The 19,977-nt window shown below is 38.2% G+C and overlaps 3 protein-coding genes, 1 long non-coding RNA gene and 2 other non-coding genes across 7 annotated transcripts; 3 read left to right on the forward strand and 3 right to left on the reverse strand.

Annotated features, from left to right (window-relative positions):
* The first annotated feature begins 1,707 nt into the window (after positions 1 to 1,707).
* On the forward strand, positions 1,708 to 3,915 carry LOC117470411. Its single transcript, XR_004554692.1, has 5 exons — positions 1,708 to 1,902; positions 2,258 to 2,329; positions 2,582 to 2,642; positions 3,241 to 3,361; positions 3,688 to 3,915. It is a non-coding gene; the product is annotated as an uncharacterized LOC117470411 (long non-coding RNA).
* LOC117470595 lies at positions 2,679 to 2,817 on the forward strand. Its single transcript, XR_004554702.1, has one exon. It is a non-coding gene; the product is annotated as a small nucleolar RNA SNORA15 (small nucleolar RNA).
* On the forward strand, positions 3,405 to 3,538 carry LOC117470597. Its single transcript, XR_004554703.1, has one exon. It is a non-coding gene; the product is annotated as a small nucleolar RNA SNORA15 (small nucleolar RNA).
* A 95-nt stretch (positions 3,916 to 4,010) lies between the features above and the next one.
* LOC117470412 (phosphorylase b kinase gamma catalytic chain, skeletal muscle/heart isoform-like) lies at positions 4,011 to 11,281 on the reverse strand. The gene is made up of 10 exons (XM_034115184.1): positions 11,077 to 11,281; positions 10,077 to 10,216; positions 8,579 to 8,757; positions 8,321 to 8,375; positions 8,179 to 8,244; positions 7,910 to 8,073; positions 6,657 to 6,747; positions 5,849 to 6,002; positions 5,631 to 5,756; positions 4,011 to 5,050 (listed from the first exon to the last, which is right to left on the reverse strand). Exons 2-10 carry the CDS (start codon positions 10,157 to 10,159, stop codon positions 4,784 to 4,786), a joined length of 1,185 nt encoding a protein of 394 aa, XP_033971075.1. The 5' UTR covers positions 10,160 to 10,216; positions 11,077 to 11,281; the 3' UTR covers positions 4,011 to 4,783.
* Positions 11,282 to 11,491: 210 nt separating this feature from the next.
* Positions 11,492 to 15,902, reverse strand: chchd2 (coiled-coil-helix-coiled-coil-helix domain containing 2). 2 transcript variants are annotated; one of them, XM_034115197.1, is made up of 4 exons: positions 15,704 to 15,902; positions 14,687 to 14,960; positions 12,594 to 12,801; positions 11,492 to 11,879 (listed from the first exon to the last, which is right to left on the reverse strand). In XM_034115197.1, exons 1-4 carry the CDS (start codon positions 15,745 to 15,747, stop codon positions 11,869 to 11,871), a joined length of 537 nt encoding a protein of 178 aa, XP_033971088.1. In that variant the 5' UTR covers positions 15,748 to 15,902; the 3' UTR covers positions 11,492 to 11,868. The 2 variants fall into 2 exon arrangements, with proteins under 2 accessions (XP_033971088.1, XP_033971089.1); XM_034115198.1 differs by having other exon boundaries at positions 12,594 to 12,791; positions 14,686 to 14,960.
* Positions 15,903 to 16,202: 300 nt separating this feature from the next.
* On the reverse strand, positions 16,203 to 19,182 carry im:7138535 (uncharacterized protein LOC797998 homolog). The gene is made up of 8 exons (XM_034115196.1): positions 18,980 to 19,182; positions 18,794 to 18,900; positions 18,030 to 18,155; positions 17,676 to 17,926; positions 17,502 to 17,582; positions 17,206 to 17,322; positions 16,760 to 16,906; positions 16,203 to 16,657 (listed from the first exon to the last, which is right to left on the reverse strand). The coding sequence occupies exons 1-8, from the start codon at positions 19,021 to 19,023 to the stop codon at positions 16,511 to 16,513; spliced, it is 1,020 nt and encodes a 339-aa protein (XP_033971087.1). The 5' UTR covers positions 19,024 to 19,182; the 3' UTR covers positions 16,203 to 16,510.
* Positions 19,183 to 19,977: the final 795 nt, after the last annotated feature.

Here is a 19,977-nt window from a genome sequence, read left to right on the forward strand (position 1 = left end):
ACAGCCCTAAGAACATTCATTTTCTGGGCTCAATATGTGTCTTGGCTGTTTTCGTTGTGATCGCTAAATTCAGATGCTGGATCGCTAGAAACACCGCTGTCATGATCAGGCTGGCAAGAGCTGTTCCATGCTCTGCTCAACCTCCCGCCTTCCCAATGGACTCAGTAGTGCCCCCTGCTGCCGTGGAGCATGTGTGAGTGAGCATGTGTGAGTGTGTATGAGCACAACCACGGCGGTAATATTCCAGTCACGTGACTTTTGGCAGTAATATTCCGCCGTGAGAAGAAAAAGTTTTGTACTTGTAAAAAAAAGTTTTGTAGTTGTAAAACAAAGTGTTGTAGTTGTAAAACAAATTTGTGCACTTGTAAAAAAAAGTTTTGTAGTTGTAAAACAAAGTGTTGTAGTTGTAAAACAAATTTGTGCACTTGTAAAAAAAAGTTGTGTACTTGTAAAACCTAAGCTGAATTTGTCTCTGAAACATGATTTATTAGAAAAATGTTATGTGTTTGTTTGATAGATACGTTTTTTCTTTGCAAAACTAAATTCATTAGTTTGTAGATGGTGTTTTGTATTTGCAAACCACATTGTGTTTGTTAGTGAATCATAAGGCATTTGTAAAACCTGTTTAGTTTGTTTGTGGAGTTATGGCAGGAAATTAGCTCCATAGTTTTGCCCACTCTGTTCTGGAGAGTCACATATCGGCAATGAGAGAAATTAAACTCCTACGGCTCCCACAGTGGCTCTGTTTAATCTCAAATCTTAAGACCCTCAAAGGGCGAGGAAAACTACACAACATTGGTCAAAATTGGCTTACGAATTGTAATTGCCAATTGAATCCTTTGGAGACACATGTAGGCTATTAGCCTATTAGGCCCTTTACCTGTTAATTGTTAAAACGCGCTGTTATTTGTTATATATTGAATGCTGTGAGATAAATGTGGTGGAGTAAAAAGTTACCTATTTCCTCTCTGAAATGTAGTCAAGAAGTGACACTTAAAGGAAAGGCTTAAATAAACTATCCCAATAATGTATTAACTAAGTAGGCCTACTATAGTTATTGTGCTTACTTAATTTACCAGTATGTTTTTGCCTGATCCCCTTTATTTGTTATACATATTTAATTTACATTGTTTCATTGACAAAAATCTGCTTGTATGCAATAGTTGTGCAACTTGTGCATAAAGAACTTGAACTTATACGGGGGTCGACCCCATAGTAACCGATTCAGGCCTGATTTATAACGCCTCATTGACTCAGAGCCTGGGTGTCAGCCAAGTAGCCGGAGCAGACTCCAGGTGAATAAGATATCTACAGCACACATCCTTTTAAAAACGTTTGAATGATTAGGAGATTAAGTGTAGCTTACTTATGAGGGTGCATGCCTTTATGATTCACAAAAGTTGTACTGCAACATGTCGCTGTTCAACACTTATTTTGCTTTCAACCCACAGAGTAGATTAAATGACTGTAAAATTAACCGAACACCTGGTAAAGGTCATTTTAAAGAAGATATTGTATTTTTATATTTGATACTTGTTTAGGGTATTGTATCTGTATGTTTGTGTCATCTTGTGAAGATGACTGAAAATTACATAAAAGTTGAAAAAAAGGCTCAGGCTCATAACTCTTTTCTAGTCTTAACAGACTGTGGTTCCCAGTTCACCCTCCAGTCCAGACGGGGCGGTAATGAGCTGTGCTGTTGTCATAAAGCCGTGCAAACATGCTGGAAGGAAAAGACGAAGAAAACCAGCCGCAGCACCAGCACCAGTGGCAGCCATCCATGGTGGCAGCCCATCGACTCTTGTGAACCTGAGATGTCGCTTTCTATCTTCCTGGGTTACTTAAAAGTTGAACAAGGGTGTAGATGGAAGAATATCAAAGAGAAGATGCAACTCTGCACAGGTAACTCTATCCATCTTATTCTGGTAAAGTGTTTTGGCTGACCATGTGGAAAGCATGCGGTGCATGGTGGTGGGCTAACGATAACCACGTGGATTGCACCTGGATGTCTGCAGGGAAAAGTTGTATATTTCGATTTTAGCAATGTAAAATACTCTATACACTGCGATACTAAAACATTCATTCGGAAAAATATTGAGCCTTATTGTGAAAGATGGGTCCAGAGAGTTGTTATGTCGTTATTATGTTTCAAACTTGCATATGACATTTAGAGAACAAACTTTGGTGTGTGTATAAAACTGAATTATGTTGATGGAAGGTTGAACATTAAAAGGTTTTTTGTGTAATCGTTTCACAGGATCCATGGGAGGAGAAGGCCTGAGCTGACTCACCATAAAGGAGGCCATGCCTTAAACACCATGCGGCAGAGGTGAGGAGGAGCAGATGTATAGGCCTACAGTTTTTTTTTAGTTTATACACTGTTAAAGTGTAGCATATGACGACAGCCATATGAATAACACAGCAAGACCATATATTGTATAAAATGTAATTTTGAATTCAAGTATTTTGTGAATTTCTTAAGGGCTTTACACAAAAGATAGTTTGAAGACATGTAGCACGTTGAATTTAATTTTTACAGGATCAATTTCTCTGAGCTTACTGAGGATGTGTTTTCCTACAGATGCCTTGTCTGAAGATGGGATTGTTGATCCGTATGTCACCAAGAGCAGAGACCTGCACAGGTAACTTGTTCCTATGAATACATTTATGAGTTGAAAGCATGGACGAATTCTGTTTTACTCTTTAAATAGTAAATGCAGTCAGACACCATGCAAAAGTATTGTTTTCACACACTGACTTAACAACAGGATAAGAATGCTAACTGGCGCTTATTCTAATGTCAGAGTGAATACAGAAACATATAGGTATTAAAATGTGAGAATTTCGATATCATTCTATTAATCTGCAACAAATCAAGTCCACTTAATAAATAATCAAAGCATATATTTATTTTTTTGCATTTTATGAAGCTGTTTCTAGAATGTGTTTTTATTTTATTTGATCAATTACATGATAAGCACTACTCTCTGTAGCAATCGTAGGTAGAACGTAGTCATTGACAGAGCTAGGGGATATAGTTAATATTCAGAGAAACTTACTGATATTGATGTCAAATACACAATTTTAAAAAACGTGGGTATAATCCCATTCCTCCAGCTCAATATATTACAAATGTCCATATCAAAAGTTGTCCTAATAGTACATATGTGTGAGAATACACAAATGTGTCCACAGACAAATGTATATCATAGCCCCTAATATCCCTTTTTCCTCTTCCAGCATTTCTTAGAAAGCGTGTTTGTGGAGGAGTGGAGTAATGCACGCTCGGTCTTGCAGCTGTTCACCACACACCAGCCCAATGAAACATGGCTGACGTCCGGACTGTGAAGGCCTGATGATGGTATGTTATGTCTCGACAAAGTATAAATAAAGGTCACACTAAGGCATGGACGAATTCTGTTCCAGCTGTTCTGTGTTGGCTACAGTCAGACACCATGCAAAAGCATTTCTGATTTCTGCCTAATAACTGGGTGAGTGCTTCTCAGCCTCATCCAGCTGTGCAGGAAACAGTACAATTATACTCTTTGAAATACTGCCAATATTCATGTTAGTGCTTTTCTGATATTTGATTTTCTATTTAATTCTGCACAACAACCAGTCAAATATTTATAATTTCATGCTGTGATCGATATATTTCTGAATGCTTTTGTTTCCTTCTACCCACAGCTTCACGAGGAAAAAGAAGTGTCGTGCTAAAAGCTAACACAATCGTGACTGAAGTTTTCTTTCAATCTGAAGGTTGTCAGTTTGATCCCAGCTCTGTGCAGTCGGTGTATCCTGAAACAGTGAATGTGTGACTTTGTAAAGACTTGATTCAAAATGGATACAGTCCATTTACCATGCATGTCACTTTTCTGTTTTTATAATAAACTGGTCTCGTGTATAACCTTTCAACATTTGTCCTGGAGTCCTTGTTCAAAATACAATGCAGGTATCTTAATATCCTGAGCATAACAAATACAAGTTTTAGTCAAGACATAGGATTTTAAATTTAAATGCACCTTTAATTAATAAATCCATAGCATACATTTTAAACTGCAATAAATATAATACTTCTTTGACGCTGTCATCAGTATAGACAAGTAGTTCATTGCATCCTGCTCAATAATCAAAGAGCCACGCAGTACACACACACACATCTTAAGTCCATGCCTTTTCAGGTTTACCGTCTAATATCCAAGTCTGCCACTTGTTGGTTATTTCAAATGTTTTGCTTTAGCTGACAAAAGTTCTGACCAAACAAATGTATCAGTGTCATTTATACAACCAGCAAAGCTTTCACTGATTCTATAAAACTTTAAAATATCAAATCTGATCTTAAACAAATTGGTTGTAGAGATGAGCTGGAACTATTTTATACAGATATTAAGATTGATGCCTATTGATAAACAATTTCCTTTTGGTAATGTAACAGGGTGGCTGCTGACTCCATTCTCTTAAGACATGCATCAAATAAGTACATTCTCAGGTTATACAGCTAACAATGGGTACATTTTACTTTCTATCTACATTTGTATGGGAGATCTTTACCAAACTTGGCAGTTTTTGAGGTATATAAATTCCTCTGTAATAAATAATGCTGTATCAATTACTCTGTAATAAATAATGCTGTATTTGAGCAATAAATGCTCTCCAGATTAAAGACAGACATAATTAACCTTGTCTGGTGGTGATGTTTTACCAGTTCATTTCCTTTATACAACAGAAGAGCAAAATAAGCCAAGCTGAGTAGAACCTCTGCAGCAGATCAGTCCTGAGCTCTTCACCAGATGTGTTGCACCGGCTCTTCGGCCTCGGCAGCCATCGACAGCAGGATGGCTTTGGGAGTGTTCTCGAAAAGTGCTGCTCTGTTCTGAGTTTGTCCCTTCTTGACCCAGTGGCCGTAGATCTTGAAAGCACAGGCGTCTATCAGCTTGCGGATTGGCTTGATGGCGTACGGGTCGCTCATGATCACCTCCTTGGTGACAGGCTTGGCACGCCGGTAGTTGCAGTAGATCCGCATCGTGGCGAGGACAGTCATGCAAATGACCTGAAGGAGAAAATGTGGGAGAAGTTAACTGGTGTCTAGACGCATTAAGGGTATATTACATTGGGCAAAGTGTACTTGACCATCACTGAAGTAATGTTATGACACCCTATACAGACTCCTAGTTGATGACACAAATATTTATGTTCAAGTGGTTGGTGTAGATAAAGCTTGGTTGACTAGGTCAAATGGACAGAATAAAAAAAAAGATATTGAAAAATACAGTATCTAATCAAGGGAATAAACACAGGTGAATGCTGTGTTAAACTGCATCAATTTAAAAATACTGTTTAGAAAAATATTGAAACTAATATCAATATTGACTAAGTTGTCAATCATTGTGTGACATTACATTTTAAAAGTGGTCCTCTGGTCTATTTAGGGGTACCATCTTTCAAAATATCATAACACTTTGTTTCCAGTCAAGCCATGCAATACACCTAATGCTGTTAGCTTTTTGATGCTAATTGTTTGTGGTTACATTATGGTATGGGCCTGTTTGACACAATTGAAACATCTAAACATTTATTGTAGGCTGCATAAATGTCAATGATGATTCAAGTGATAATCTTTAACGTCTCACCTTGAACCGCCTGTATGGAGTGAACTGTCGCACTTCATTCACCACATACTGTGAGAAGAACGAGTGGTTGAGGACGTCTGTAGCTGTGTATCGCAGCTTTGGGTCCACCACCAGCATCCGAGAGATCTGAGGAAAGTAATATAAACCCTTAGTCAAACACACTAAGTATTGTTACTTAATCCAAGCTGCAAAAGCAGACGTGGAAAAAAACTGCCTACCAAATCTTTCACAGTGTCTGAGCGGTCTTCCCACTCTGGTAAAGAGAAGTCGTAGCTCCCGGATAAAATCATACGCAGCATCAGCATCTGCTTCCTGTGCCAGAAGGGCGGAGAGCCTGCGAGCAGCGTGTACATGATGACCCCTGAACTCCATCTGCAGGTAAACAAGGAGAACATCAACATACATGCAACATCTCCATTTTATCTTCTGTATTTAAAGAGCCAAAATGGAAAAGGGAAAAAAGAAAAACAAGAAACAAACACGTTTTAAAAGTCTAAACAAACCCACCTTATAGATAGCTTTTACGTTTAATTAAGTGAAAGTGTACGACCAGCAATTTCACTGTTAAATTACAGCATGGCTGTGTTGGAGTATGGTGTCTTTAGTAGAAGGGAAGGACAGAGGATCATGTAAATAAATACAATTGACTATAAGTCTCATTAAGGAGGCAACACATACAGATTGCTTAAAGATAAATAAAAAGGTTAACATTTCTAACAAAGGTTATCATAACATCCTCTAATGTGCAAATCTTTTTTCAAGATTCAAGGAAAATAATCACAACCTTAAAACCAAGCCGACCGAGATCGTGAAGTAGATTTCCAGGCAAGAAGTATCCTACTTTTGCCATGAATTCATTATTCTGATCATAAGTGTAAAGGTGTAAGCAAGTTATATTTAGGATAACTTTGCTTATTGTAACTTCTCTTAAAATGTATACTGTATATACGGCGCAATAGGATCACACTGTTGCAGAATTTGTGTTAGCATTGTTTATAGTCAACTTGCTTGTCTCTGCTCACTCACATGTCCACAGCAGTACCGTATCCCTTATGCCCCCCGTCCATGGAGCACTGGATGATCTCAGGGGCCAGGTATCCAGGGGTGCCACACACCTCTGCATCACAAGACACGTCAAACACGTCAACGTACAGTAACCACATTTACAAAGCTTAAATAAGCTATTTCTGAGAGTGCACTTTAATCTGATGTGTGTTGATGGAAGGAGAAGTAGTCAGTAGAATTACATTTAAAAACTAGTCAAATCTAAGTAAATGAGTGGTAAATAACTTCAAGTAGTACTTACTTAATAACAAATCCTGACCATAACCACCCTTACAAAATAATAATTATCATGTGTATTAGTTTATTTTGACTTGGCAGTTCCCACTGCTAATGATGCTTTCTGAGTCTTATCTGAAAGGTCAGTGTGTGTCTGAGACTTCAGCAAATAGATCTGAGCGTCCTGTTCCACCGTAACCTTTGTGAGAGCAGCTCAGACACATAGAAGCATGTTGTGAAACTAGACACAGATTATCTGCCGACCGCCAGCAGCTGCTGATACTGCACTGCAGTTTGTAAACAGCGTAACTCTAGAGAAGGACATTGATGTATCCTTGGCTGAGAATGCTGGGACTGGTAGTGTGCTTAGTGCATGTGATTGTGTCCAATATTGTTAACTGCTCTGAATATGTCAGTATCAGCCATTTGGTCACTTTTGGAACTTCTTTTACAGTGGCATCAAAATGTAGAAATACTAATTTACAAGTAAAAGTCCTAAAGATTTTATTTTTAATTTCACTACTAAAATTACAAAATCATTAGCAACAACATGTGCCTTATGTCCTAGAAGTAAAATGACTCATTATGCAGAGCAGTCTATAGAATAACTAATATTATATGAGAAATGTTGCAGCTGGTAAAGTAAAGGGGAGGTTTTCAATATATATACTGCCGTGTACATTGTGAACTTCACCAAAGGACCAACAAAAAGTTTATTTTAACCTAAAATAATGCACGAAAAGTAATTTCTTGATAAGATATTTTCTACTACATCTACTAATCTGAAAAGTAACTAAAGTAGAGGAGATTGAAAGTACATTATTTTCCTCGTAATTACAGAGGAGTAGAAGTATGACATAAGAAGTACCACAAAACTGTACTTAAGTAAATGGACATAGCACCTGTCCAACCCTGCGTGTTACTCTGAAATGACCTTAAATGTATTCTACTATTGTGATAACGGGTCATAATTAGTTTCCATTCAAGCTTTCACCGACCTTTGAGCCTCTGTCCCGGCTGGACTTGCACAGCGAAGCCAAAGTCTGTGAGTTTGATTTTCATCTCATCATCTAAGAGGATGTTCTCAGGCTTCAAGTCACGGTGGACGATGTTCTGGTTGTGGAGGTACTCCACCACCTCCAGCAGAGGACGCATGATGTTCCTAAAACCAACACACACCAAACTCATAAGAATTATTTCTAATAGAAATAAGATAATTCACAGCTTTTGTCTTGGTAAATAGTTCAAACATGTATTTCTCACTGACCTTGTTTCCTTCTCACTCAGAGTAACTTTCTCTGTGAGGTAGTCAAAAAGTTCACCCCTCTTCATCCTGAATTGAATAAATACAAACATTTGAGGATTTTGGAAAGATGGGAGTCATGAAAAACTTGAAATTGGACACTTACAGGTCAAAAACCAGGAAGAAGAAGGCTTTTGATTCATAGCAGTCTTTGAGCTGTACTGGAGAGGAGAGAGACATTGGAGTAAAAAGAAAAGGGGGACTATGATTCACTTGATAGGTGGATCAGTTGAAAACAAAGGCCATCAATAACCACAACTCTGGAAGGCCAACAAGCTCTTTAGGCTTTGTGAGAGTTTCATAAGACTATTAATTATTGTAACCAGTTTTAATAGAATAATTTGAGGGAAGTGAATGTGCTTACTGATGTTGTGCTGTCCGCAGACTTTCTTCAGGATGTCGATCTCCTTCGCCGTGGACTCTCTGATCTCCTCCATCTCCTGCGGGGTCACCTTGTCCGAGGGGGTGATGTCGATGATCTTCACCGCGTACTCCTGAGACGTCCGCTTGTTGATGCAGCGACGCACCACGCTGCTCACTCCCCTGAGGAAGAGAGAACACTTGTTATCTGCACATTTGTCAGGTTACTTATTTCTTCACAGGTTTGTGTTTGTAGAGCTAGATTTAAAGAAAAGATGTTTGTGAGCTTTGTTCAGGAATTTCAAAACACAAACAAAACGTTTCTGTGACAACTGATGGATGTAAAAGCGAAAAACAACTTAGCATGAATGAAGGTTACATTTTGTCTTAGGTTTGCTTGATAAAAATGTTTTTTTTATGTTCTCAAAATGTTCTTTCTATTTATTACTCTCATCTAATCCATGCAAGAGAGGCTTTATTGTGTGATGTGATGAGCCTAAACTCAAAGATTATAGCCTTCTCATTGTCATTTTTACTTATCAAATCCATTTCAGAGGAAACTCTCCATCCCCTGTAAGTTAAGTGGGATGTTTGTGAAGAGTACTAGAGTAGCTGAACCCACTTTCCTCAGATCCAGTGACCTCATGACATGGATGTGTGAAAGAGAGTAAAATTACATAATCTAACAGCGTGCCCTAAATCCCAGGAAGCTCTCAACACTGAACCTTTGTGTATTATGGAAGGTAATGAATGAAGCCTCCTACAACACTGTGAGTGTGTTATGTAACAACACAACCGACTGACAGTTGGGGGAGGGGAGGGGACAAAAAGACAGAAAGGGAGCTCTGCCACTGCTGACATTACTCTTGGACTTCTGGGAAACTTCTGGGAAACCCTTTGGCTTGTGTTTTAAGCGTCCACAACAACTGTGTCCCAATCAAATGACATTACTACAGTTCAGTGAGCTGTATTCAATTGTATTGTGCTTTTGAGAAGAATAAAACATGTTGGATTACAGACCATCTTTACCATACTAACCAATACATGTAGGCTCAGTGGTTGTGCTTGTTAATTACATTATATTTATTGCAAAATAAGCATATTCACTTTTTTTGCAGAGAGTTGGATAAGAATATTGATACACTTTTGTATCTTTCTGTACATAAAGCAACGTCCAGCAGCTAGTTATAGCCTAGTTTAGCATTAGCACTGGAAACACTGTAAAACTATATTTGATTAAACTTGTTTGTCATTGCAGTAGTCTGACTCTGTGTGAAATGTATCTTTATGGAGCAAAATTAAGTTGTGCATTTTGGGAGCAGGATTTTTCTTGATTTATTTGGATACTACTACAATCCCAAAAACATAAAATTGTCCAGTAACTCATAAGAAAAGAGAAATAGAAAGTATAAGCAAAATATTGACCCGCAAGCTCAATAGTCTTTATTCCTGAACCTCTGGTTGGGAACTCCCGCTGCCAGCTAGTGTAAGTCTTTACAAACCTGCCCAGAATCTCCTTGGACTCGTACTTCTCGTAGAACTCCTGGGCTCCCACCCAGTCGGGGACCTCCTCATCTTTGGTCATGATGTCTGTGATGCTGCTGCTCCTCCGAGGCTCAAAACACTTTCAGGTGTGACAGTTCTATCAGAGATGAAATAGCACCAATTATAAAATGACTTATTGTGCAGCAGAAGAAGCTCTCCTATTTTTTTTCTGCATGAATGATCATTGCTGATTCATTTATGTACAAGAAGCCCTTTGATGTTATAAGGGCTAACTACTGAGCTGCAAAATGCATCTGCCACTGTGTTAATGAGGGCTTCTTTCAGTCACATGATGATGCAGAAATGGTAAGTGTTTGGTAGTTGCATCTTCTCAAATTGAGGATTTTGCTGGTCTTTTCATGTTTATATAACAATAAATATGATTGATGTACTTAACTATGATATTGTCACCTGCAAATGGTTAGCACATTGAACTGCTGGACATTTCTAGATGTCACTTTAGGCTCTGAGAAATTGTATATTTCTTTTGACATTTCATATGATCATGTGCTTCTAGACATGCCTGCCCTTAAACAACGCTTTACTGACCAACATGGCTTTCTTGTGGTCTTGCTATTAAAGTGACTAATTTCATGCACATTTTACCTTATTCTTAAATTAAAGGTTAGAGAAGATGTATAATGAATGGAATCTATTACCTGATTTACCAGTCTACAGACAAGACCACTTCCACAAGTTTTTACAGTAAAAATGTTAAACTTCAGTTCAGTTCTGTCTCACCCAAGTTAATTGCAACGAATAATAAGCTAAAAAAACTGTTAAGGATCTAAACCTAATGTCACAGCCGACCTATCACATGGTGTCGACTGATAACGCCAAATGCCACGAGTGAAATACATCTCATCTAATCCGCTGTCACTATTTAACCTTTAGCTGCCTCCAGACAGTAATAATAATAAAGTAATTAATTAAATGTAAAATCTCTCGGTCACTCACCGTGTCGGTTAGTCCCTGTTATAAATGAGATCCATTATTGTCAGTGGGTCTGATCACAAGGACGCACGCGGAGCTCCAGTCAGACCCCGGTGCTGAGTGTGGGGCTGCTGCCATGGCTAAGGGTGAGCCTTAATGTCAGATGCCAAAAATAAATAGTTGCTTCCACAGCAGCAGCTCACTCTGATCGCACAAAACAGAGCCATGAAATAACACCCTGCAGATCCTGCCCTCACCATGAGACATTGAGAGAGAGAGAGAGAGGACTGTCCTACATTACTAACAGCTCCACATCTAACTCGTGGATATACATGAGACTGACTGGAGTGACATGACAGGTGTGAAACCCCTGAGGCATCTATTTAGAGATATATTTTCTTAGAAAGTCCAGAGTAAAAATAACCAGGCATTGAAATAATTGTTTTTTGAAGTGCTTTATTGTTTTAAAACCTAAACTGCAGACCTCCATCATCCAGAAGGCAGGAAATGTTGGTTTTACGAGGTAGCATGATCAACAAATGCAGTTCATTTATTTAAATTAAAAGCACTAAAGCTAATGAAAAACACTCATAACTGAAATTAACATGCAACACGATATATAAACATTATTTATACCACTGTTACCTCCAACTCTACAGCATTGTCCTGAGAATGAACACAATAATAATCAAATGTCAAAATAAAGCATGTTTATTAATGTTTTAAGAATCAACACCCTAGTACTATTGATCAAGCATGACTGCTTATTTGAGTTTTTGTGCACTCTGCTTCATTCTCCAGGATGTTATCTCAGTCTCATGACATACCTGTGGAGAAAAGAAAAGTTTATTTAGACAAGTGGTAATAATAATTATAATAATAATAATAATAATAATAATATGACCAATTTACCACAGACTAAGAAAACACTCCTCTATATATCTTTGCTTTTTAATGCCATTTTCTTAATGTCTTTCATTTTTGTAAAGCACTTTGAATTGCCTTGTGTTGAAAGGTGCTATATAAATAAACTTGCCTTGCCTCCATTGGCCACACTGTGTATTGCAACACATTACATCACACACATGATGCTAAGTTATTTGGCTATGACGTCTGGATGACTAAGTGCTGATGTAATGCTTCCTATTTTGTTATGAAATGAGAATGTCAGACTTTCAAAACAGATGAACAAAATAATAAAATAGAGTGGTCTTAAATCATAAGGTCTGCCTGCATAAATACACAAAAAAAATAATAATATATATATATATATATATCAGCCCATTGTGTAAGTCGGTAACTCGTGAATTTTAAAAGCTATTTTATTTTTTATTTCTTTACAATGATAGTGAGTTCCACAGCTTTTTCCAGTCACTCATGTAATGTTACTCAAGATTATCCTGATAATAAAAAAACACATCAATCAGTGATTGTGTATTTTATCCTGGTCCACAATTAAATCCTTAGAGCCCAATCCCTATGCCAGACACACATATCAACAAGCATTAAATCCACCTTTGGATCAATTCCATTCAACTCACCATAGTTAGACTTGCACTGTTTGAGCACCTCGCTGAAGCCCTCGCAGAGCTTGTAGTCATGCTGGTTCTGGGCACACTCAATGAACTGTTTGAGCTCATAGGAGCAGGCCTGCTGCTGCTGAGGGGCCTCCTGCTGGTACATGGAGGACTGTGGCTGCTGCTGGTACATGGGCTGAGCCGGGTACTGCTGGTTCTGCTGGGTCTGCTCCTGAAGGATACAAGGCACATGACGGGATCATTCACACATCTACTGTACGCATTAGATCTAGAGAGCAGAGTTCCCGTTAGAATATTTTTTTGCCGGTCAACATGTCCGTTAAAGTTGAAATCTTCCGGACAAAATTAGATAAGTGCCGGTTAAAGGTCTTCTTTGTTATTTATTGAGCTTTAAAACAAATTGATATGATTCGACATTAAACAAACTAATTATAGTAGATTAACTACATTATTCAAAAGTGTACAGTAATTTACAAAAACGCGGGAATAATAAACGGAGCGCTCTCTCCTTCTCCTGACAGCCCGTCAGTATCATGCAGCTCGCGGATCCAGTAATGAGTGACCCGACAGTAAAACTAAACATATCTATAACTAGTTTAGGTAGTTTGAGAGGTAATTAAAATAGCTACGTGTGATTTTCTAACCTGAAGTGTGTTTTGCTCTGCTCGCCGCTGCAGGGGATCATGCAGAGCTGCGTGTCGACTCGTCAGCAGCAGCCGATCTCTCTCTCCTGTCAGATTAGACTTTACTCGCATTTATGTCCATATCGATCAGATCTAGCTAGTTCTAGCTAATGATATGACTACCTGCTTGTTAAAAGACACCTAAACAATAAGCGTCGCTATGCAACCGGATGAGGCCACAAAGTATAGCGCAGCATTATGCATTTGTTTACATGCCCACCGGAACCCCGAGGCATTACCAACAGATCAACGCACAATCAACCCATACAGGACATCTCTTTCTCCACATTAAGTGTTAGACATTAGAATTGACAATTTTTGTCTGTCACATACTCTTTTGTCTGTCACATACTATTCTTGTCTGTCACATAAGTGGCGCAACTGATGCGGTATTGCGCTAAGGGAAAATTATTTTGACCGGACATTTTGACCGGAGAGATTTAGATTTGCCGGACTTCAGCATATTTTACCGGTCATTGTCCGGTAATTACCGGCTAACGGGAACTCTGCTAGAGAGTCAGTTTATTTGAAACTCAATGACAAAAAGGTGACCTCTTCTTGTCAATACTACCGTAAAATGTCCACTCATTAATACTCAAAATATTGAAATGCCTAACATGGTGATATGTCGATGAAAAGGTCACATGCCAAGATGTATGACATATGGTTAAACTTCACACGTTTCCCTTGAGATTTTTATTTATTTAAAAAAGGCAAGAAGTAGAGCACAGTGGAATGACAATAATACATACTAATTATATACCAAGGTAGAGGTAACACTTTGATTAAATACATGGTTCACATAAATCAGACCTCCAAATAACACAACATAAGTTGGTAGCCTACAAAGTAAGCTACTATGTGTGATGGAAACTTCTGAAGCAATGGAGACGAGACTCGGAGAGACACGGAGAGAGCTGGAACTTTGATGGCAAACACTGATGGTTTATTTGGAGCTTCGGCCGGAGAATTCACAAGACATGTGCTGTGCCACAAGGTGATACAAACCAATTCTGAAGATCTCTACTCCAGACCCCTGTATTTAGCTAGTTCTGAGAGAATAATCAACATTGTGCATAACAAGATAAAACAGGCAAAGCACTATAACTCCTCTATCAGCTGACGCCAATCGGCAGGAATAGGGAGACAAAACACTGAGAGCACAGCAGCTCAAGGTTGCAGGCCTGTGCTCAGTGAGGTCAGTACAAACTGATACAATGGGTCACAGGTGTGGGACTAGGAAAATATTTCCTAACACTATGTGATGTTTGTTCATCATTACCTTGCCTCTTCAAATCAACCCCCAAACACACCGACACCTGTTTTAGCCACTGCTACCTAACATGTTCCAGACACCCTAATCAGATCTTCATTATTCCAGTCCTACCATCGGCTAAACCAGGGTTTATTTACCTGATATGTGACATCAGGCTTGGCAGACTCTGAGTTTCCTCCTCCTCCACTTCCAGTCATGGCGTTGCCGATGACGTGTCCGACTGCAGAGCCCACTGCCACTCCAGCTGCTGTAGTCGCCATCTGGGCGAACATACCGGGCTGCTTGGGTGCTGCTGGGGCACCCACAGCAGACGGAGGAGCGTGTGCTGGAGCCGGGGCATAGGAGGGAGGGGGGGCCGCCCTGGCCATGGGAGGTGGAGCCCGCGACATTGGCTGTGGTGATGGAGCCCGTCTGCAAAATCACAATTCATCAAACAACTGACACAACCTGTGTGTGCTGATATAAGATTGCCCCCCTGGTAAAAATAAATAATGGTTCACTTTGGCCTTAGTGAACATTTAAAATGGTGCTTTGGCATAAGTATTTGTGGAAAACTCTTCTAATCTTTTAATTAAATCATCTAATCAATTATTTGAGATAATCATGCCAACTAATAATTTATTCAGTCGTATTAGTTTCAACAAATATTGAATCAATAAGCCAGATAAAGGTCTAAGATAGAACATATTTAAACCTTTGTAATATCAATATTATTTTACATTACAAAAAACAATATGGTATCAACTAGCTTTAGCCCTGAACTGTGTCTTAACAAAAAATAAAAAGTGAGTGAAAAAAGTCTTAATTTAATGTCAGGTTGAAGAGAAACTGATCCTCGTTGTCTGTATTTAATAATTCTGTTTGAATAATTTTAAGAGCATGAGCAGATTACCGTGTACATAACTGTGACCTTCATACTCTATCAATAATTTCTGAGCAATCACCAGTTTCTTGGTAGAAAAGGAAGACATTGAGATGTACAAAAATAATCATTATAAGTGAGTAAAAGCTGCTAATCTAATAGGTAAGGTCCCTGATTAGCACTAGTGCTAACACACGTAACGGTGAAGCGATCAAGCTAAACTAGTTAGCCGTTAGCATTTTTCACTGACAGCTTTGAAGGCTTTTATCAAACGTGAGACATCAAATGTTACCTGGCAGGAGGCGCCATCCGTGATGACCTGCTTCCTCTCGGCATTTTGAAATTAGTTGTCTATTTGTGCGTTGTTTAGCTGAAAACAAAAAACGGCTATAAAGTCGACCTTTAACTGGAACCAAAACGCTGTACTGGAACTTTCCGTGTGTTACAGTTATTGTCTGTCGGGTAACTTCCGGTATGACGGAACCAACAAGGGCGCTTTCATCAGCCACAGTTATGTAGCTTTTAGCTGTTGTGTAAAATATACAGTATAATAAGATACATTGATGAGAAACTGGATAAAGAAACACATATGGTCAATTGTTCATTAAGTATTACACACTTATATTGGATGAGTTGTTGTATAAATAACGAATTTACCTGTTAACAATTTCTTTAAAAATGATTTCTAAAAATGAGAGCTATACATAATTGGTTATCAAACAGTGATTGCCAGGCTGTCTTCAGCATCAAAGCATTACTAACAGTGAAAAATAAAATGAGCAAAAATAACAATACGTGTGCATAGTAGGTTTATTTTTGGGCAAACAAACCTATATATTAATGTGCGAAGGAAACATATAAAGAATCTAATTATTTTGCACAACAAAATTGTAGCAATAGGAAGTTATTATAAAAAAAGCACATAGTCAGGTTTGTAAAATACTACAAATAGAATAGAATTATGCAAACCTTTTCTAAATACAAAATTATATCAAATGCAGGATTCCACAGCCATATTTAATTTAATACAAATAATTTAAAGAAAAAAAGATAATTACTTATTTCTCAAATTAGGCAGTAAGAAAAATGCATGTCACTGTTATTTCCCTTTTTTCTTTTTATCTGAAAATCTTTGTCGATTCGGTCCACCTCCCCGTCCTTTCACTCTACGACCTTCCCATGCTGGCATTGGTGGTTCAATTTCTCCTGGTCGTCCACCTCTGTCTGGAACACTGCCCATCAACGTCTAGTGAGACATAAGAATAATTAATAATCATCTTTATTTGCTGCTGCTGCAGATGTCTCACTGAGAATCACAGATATGGTTTGTAATTGTTTACTGTTGTACCTTGTAGACGAGTGTGCTTGTTGCAGACTTGATTATCTCAATGAAGGACTGATCTTCTCTGGTGGCCATCAGAAGAGACGGGGACACCTGAGAGGAGCCGCTGAGCGACGAAAGAGGAGGCACTGAGGCCAGCGCTTCAACTTTCTCCTGTAAATAAAGGACCAATCTAACTTCAATGTTGCTATCAGAAAAATAGTCAATATTTAATCTCTTTTTCAGAGACATGTGTTCAAAAAACAACATTAAACATCTTAAACATTATACCTGAAACATTATTGCAAAGGAACATTTTACAAAACAAGTTCTTTGAAAGTTAAGCAATCTTCCTTTATGGGAAGTATGTTTAGCTTGCTGCATAGCTGTGCATGCATATGCATCGTAAGGGCAAAACCCATTCAATAAAACCCAACTCAGTTCTAACTGATGCAATGATTTGACATGCCTACCTTTTGTTTGTCTCCCCATGTAAACGACTCGAGAGTAACCTGAAAGCGTTTGATCATCATTTGGCGTCGACACTGATAGTCCCCTGACAGAATCTGATTGATCTTTTTTACTTGCACCTGAGGCAGAAAGGAAAATGTAATGTTGAATATCATGTTATAGTTACATATCGTTAACCTCATAGTATAATTGCCCGAGTCAAATGTTAAGGTTTTCAGAAAAAGATTTTTCAGCAAACACGTAAGTTATATGACTTGATATGATGTATAATAAATTGGTAAAAGCCCTGGCAACATACCCACTGCTCTGAGCTGAGGCTGCTGTTGAGAAGCGGTTTTGTCATTTCTCCACAAGGTAGACGAGTGAGCCTCGCCTCCACCTGCATCAAAATAACGTTTGAAAAAATACTTTCTGTGTTTCTCAGTTTAAAAGTAGTGAAAAACACATTTAAGTCTCATTATATCAGACTAACCTCACTTAACACATCTGTAAATTGACAGGAGGAATCCATGTTGAGGGCGTGCAGCAGTAATATCCACTCTGCCTGCATTTCTGCCTCCCTTCTGTCTTTGTCAGCATCCTCATCATATTCCTCAGAAAACTCAGTCAATCCTACTTCAACTCGCTGCTCTTTTTCAGACTCCTCTTCTGTGGGTTTGTCCTCTGGATGCAATTCTTTGTGCTTCAATATTTGAGCTGCTTGCAATTCTGACACAAGGGACTCTAAAGAATTGAAAAATGATTTTAAGATAATAATAATAATAATAAGTTGTGCATGAAATGTTCAATCCATTGGCACTACAAGCACACTACTCTAATTTCTCACCAGTGACTGTGTTGAGGATGGACGGCCCCATCACGTCTGAGGCCAGCACAGTGAGGGGAGACACAATGTTTGACAGTAAAGTTCTCAACTCTCCCACCAGCAAGACATCTCCTGTCCTGTTTGAATCTAAGAAAAGGGAAAACAAGGCAATCTAATTTATACATATGAATATAAATATACATATAAATAATAATCACGCAGCAAAATGGAACAAGAACAGGATAATACCATTCTGCACAGTATAATAAAGTGCATGGCACCTGACTTTCATTCATGCAATGTACAACTATTTGTAACTTTGATCTGCATCTTTCTTTGGACTACATGAATATCATATATTTTTTAATCTATAATATTCCAGGTTGATTTATGATGGACAGATATTAGCCTGTTGCAGATATATTGAGGTTGGTGTAAAGCAATGTCAGCCAAAAAGTGAAAAGAAATTGCAGATAAGAAAAGTAAAATGCATTGTTGGAAAAATAACACCACCTGATTACTTAAAAAGTGTAACTGTACAACATAGTTGGAAAAGTTTTCTTATAATTTGATGTATGGCTGGACTGTTTTGAGAACGTGCACACATCCTTTATTGAGTGTGTCTATACATCTTTCTGGGACATTTCTCTTTGTTTTAAATAATAGGCTACTTCAAATTACTTAAAGATCCCTTGATTTGTCTGTATAGTGTCCTTGGCTTAAACAAAACAGATAATCAATGCCATAGAGGCCACGCTTCAGCACAGACAGTTTATGATAGAAACCTTGCAGCTCCGGACACAGAGTGCTCAGCTCTGCAGTCAGCCAGGTGAGCAGCGGGCAGGGGAGTTCATCACATTCACACCGAGAGAGGCAGCGGCTGCCCGGGTACCTGAACAGGAAGTGAGGCCGACAGGTGAGACAAACTGAGAGCCTACGCAGCAAACATGAAGCAGGTAAAAGATACTCACCCGAGAGCTTTAATTGCTGAAACCGTCCCTGCGCTGCTCTCCATTGTCACTTCAAAGGTGATATGAATCGTTTACAGTATGCAAGCTCCACACAACTCAGGAAAGTTCAAGCGCGTTTAATAAAAAACTGCTGTTCAAAGTGTGCTTCCTCTTTTTACAGTTGGCAGTGGGAGGCCACATACGCCATCTGCTGGCCGGAGGTGTTGTGACAATAACAAGTAACGCAATGGTGAGCTAAAATATAACAATTAAGAAAGTAAGACAATAAACAAATTAGTTAAATTATATTAAAGTCTAATGAAGTATGTGGAAATAAAATGTATTTAAAAAAAAAAAAAGATGTGCTTTATACAATATGCTGTAGCCTACATTATGTTAAAAAAGAAAAAAATTAATTGTTTTAACTTAATTTCATTAAGTAAATTAAATTATAAACAACAAATGAACACATACAAATCTGTTTCTTTACTTTCCTCTAACTCTCCTGGAAGAGCACATAGTAATGTGTTTTACTCTTTTGTCCACCAGGGGCCACTTCAGGTCTGTGCTGGACTGACATTATATAAACTAATAATAACATTTACAGTTACACTGACTGTAAACTTAAGTTCATTTTCTTAAGTACTCTATTTAAGTGCATTTTTAAGGTGCTTATATTACTTGAGTATTACAATACTTACACTGCACCACATTAATTTAAAAGCTTTAGTGACAACTTGTATTTTTTTTTATGAGGCACTGAATAAAGTTCTTATCAGCTCCACTAACATATTGATGCTTCAGTACAAATACAACCCTATTATATATCTGTATATGTGAGGAGCCGATTCTGCAACAAAGCCTATTTCACTAATGACACATTGAAAAGAATACTTTTTTGTCCAATTAATCAGATTAAATTCATTTCTGCAAGGTTTATCTCAGTGTACTCAAGTAAATAAAATACAAACAACAAAAACAGTGAGGTAAAAGAGGTATAAAAGCATACAAATATACTT

The sequence above is a fragment of the Trematomus bernacchii genome, unplaced genomic scaffold (assembly GCF_902827165.1).
Source record: "Trematomus bernacchii unplaced genomic scaffold, fTreBer1.1, whole genome shotgun sequence".
Taxonomy (NCBI): Eukaryota; Metazoa; Chordata; class Actinopteri; order Perciformes; family Nototheniidae; genus Trematomus; species Trematomus bernacchii.

Bases quoted from the DNA above. Each gene is read 5' to 3' on its own strand.
- chchd2 (XM_034115197.1), bottom strand. From the start codon at position 15,747: ATGCCGAGAGGAAGCAGGTCATCACGGATGGCGCCTCCTGCCAG. The intron at 14,961-15,703 runs GTAACATTTGAT...GTGATTTTGCAG, and splicing joins CGGATGGCGCCTCCTGCCAG to ACGGGCTCCATCACCACAGC. The intron at 12,802-14,686 runs GTAAATAAACCC...TGTATCCTTCAG, and splicing joins AGCCTGATGTCACATATCAG to GAGCAGACCCAGCAGAACCA.
- im:7138535 (XM_034115196.1), bottom strand. From the start codon at position 19,023: ATGGAGAGCAGCGCAGGGACGGTTTCAGCAATTAAAGCTCTCGG. The intron at 17,323-17,501 runs GTATGTTGCCAG...TTTCTGCCTCAG, and splicing joins GCCTCAGCTCAGAGCAGTGG to GTGCAAGTAAAAAAGATCAA. The intron at 16,907-17,205 runs GTAGGCATGTCA...CTTTATTTACAG, and splicing joins CATGGGGAGACAAACAAAAG to GAGAAAGTTGAAGCGCTGGC.
- LOC117470412 (XM_034115184.1), bottom strand. From the start codon at position 10,159: ATGACCAAAGATGAGGAGGTCCCCGACTGGGTGGGAGCCCAGGAGTTC. The intron at 8,245-8,320 runs GTAAGTGTCCAA...TATTCAATTCAG, and splicing joins TTCTTCCTGGTTTTTGACCT to GATGAAGAGGGGTGAACTTT. The intron at 6,003-6,656 runs GTGAGTGAGCAG...GTTTACCTGCAG, and splicing joins TACGGTACTGCTGTGGACAT to ATGGAGTTCAGGGGTCATCA.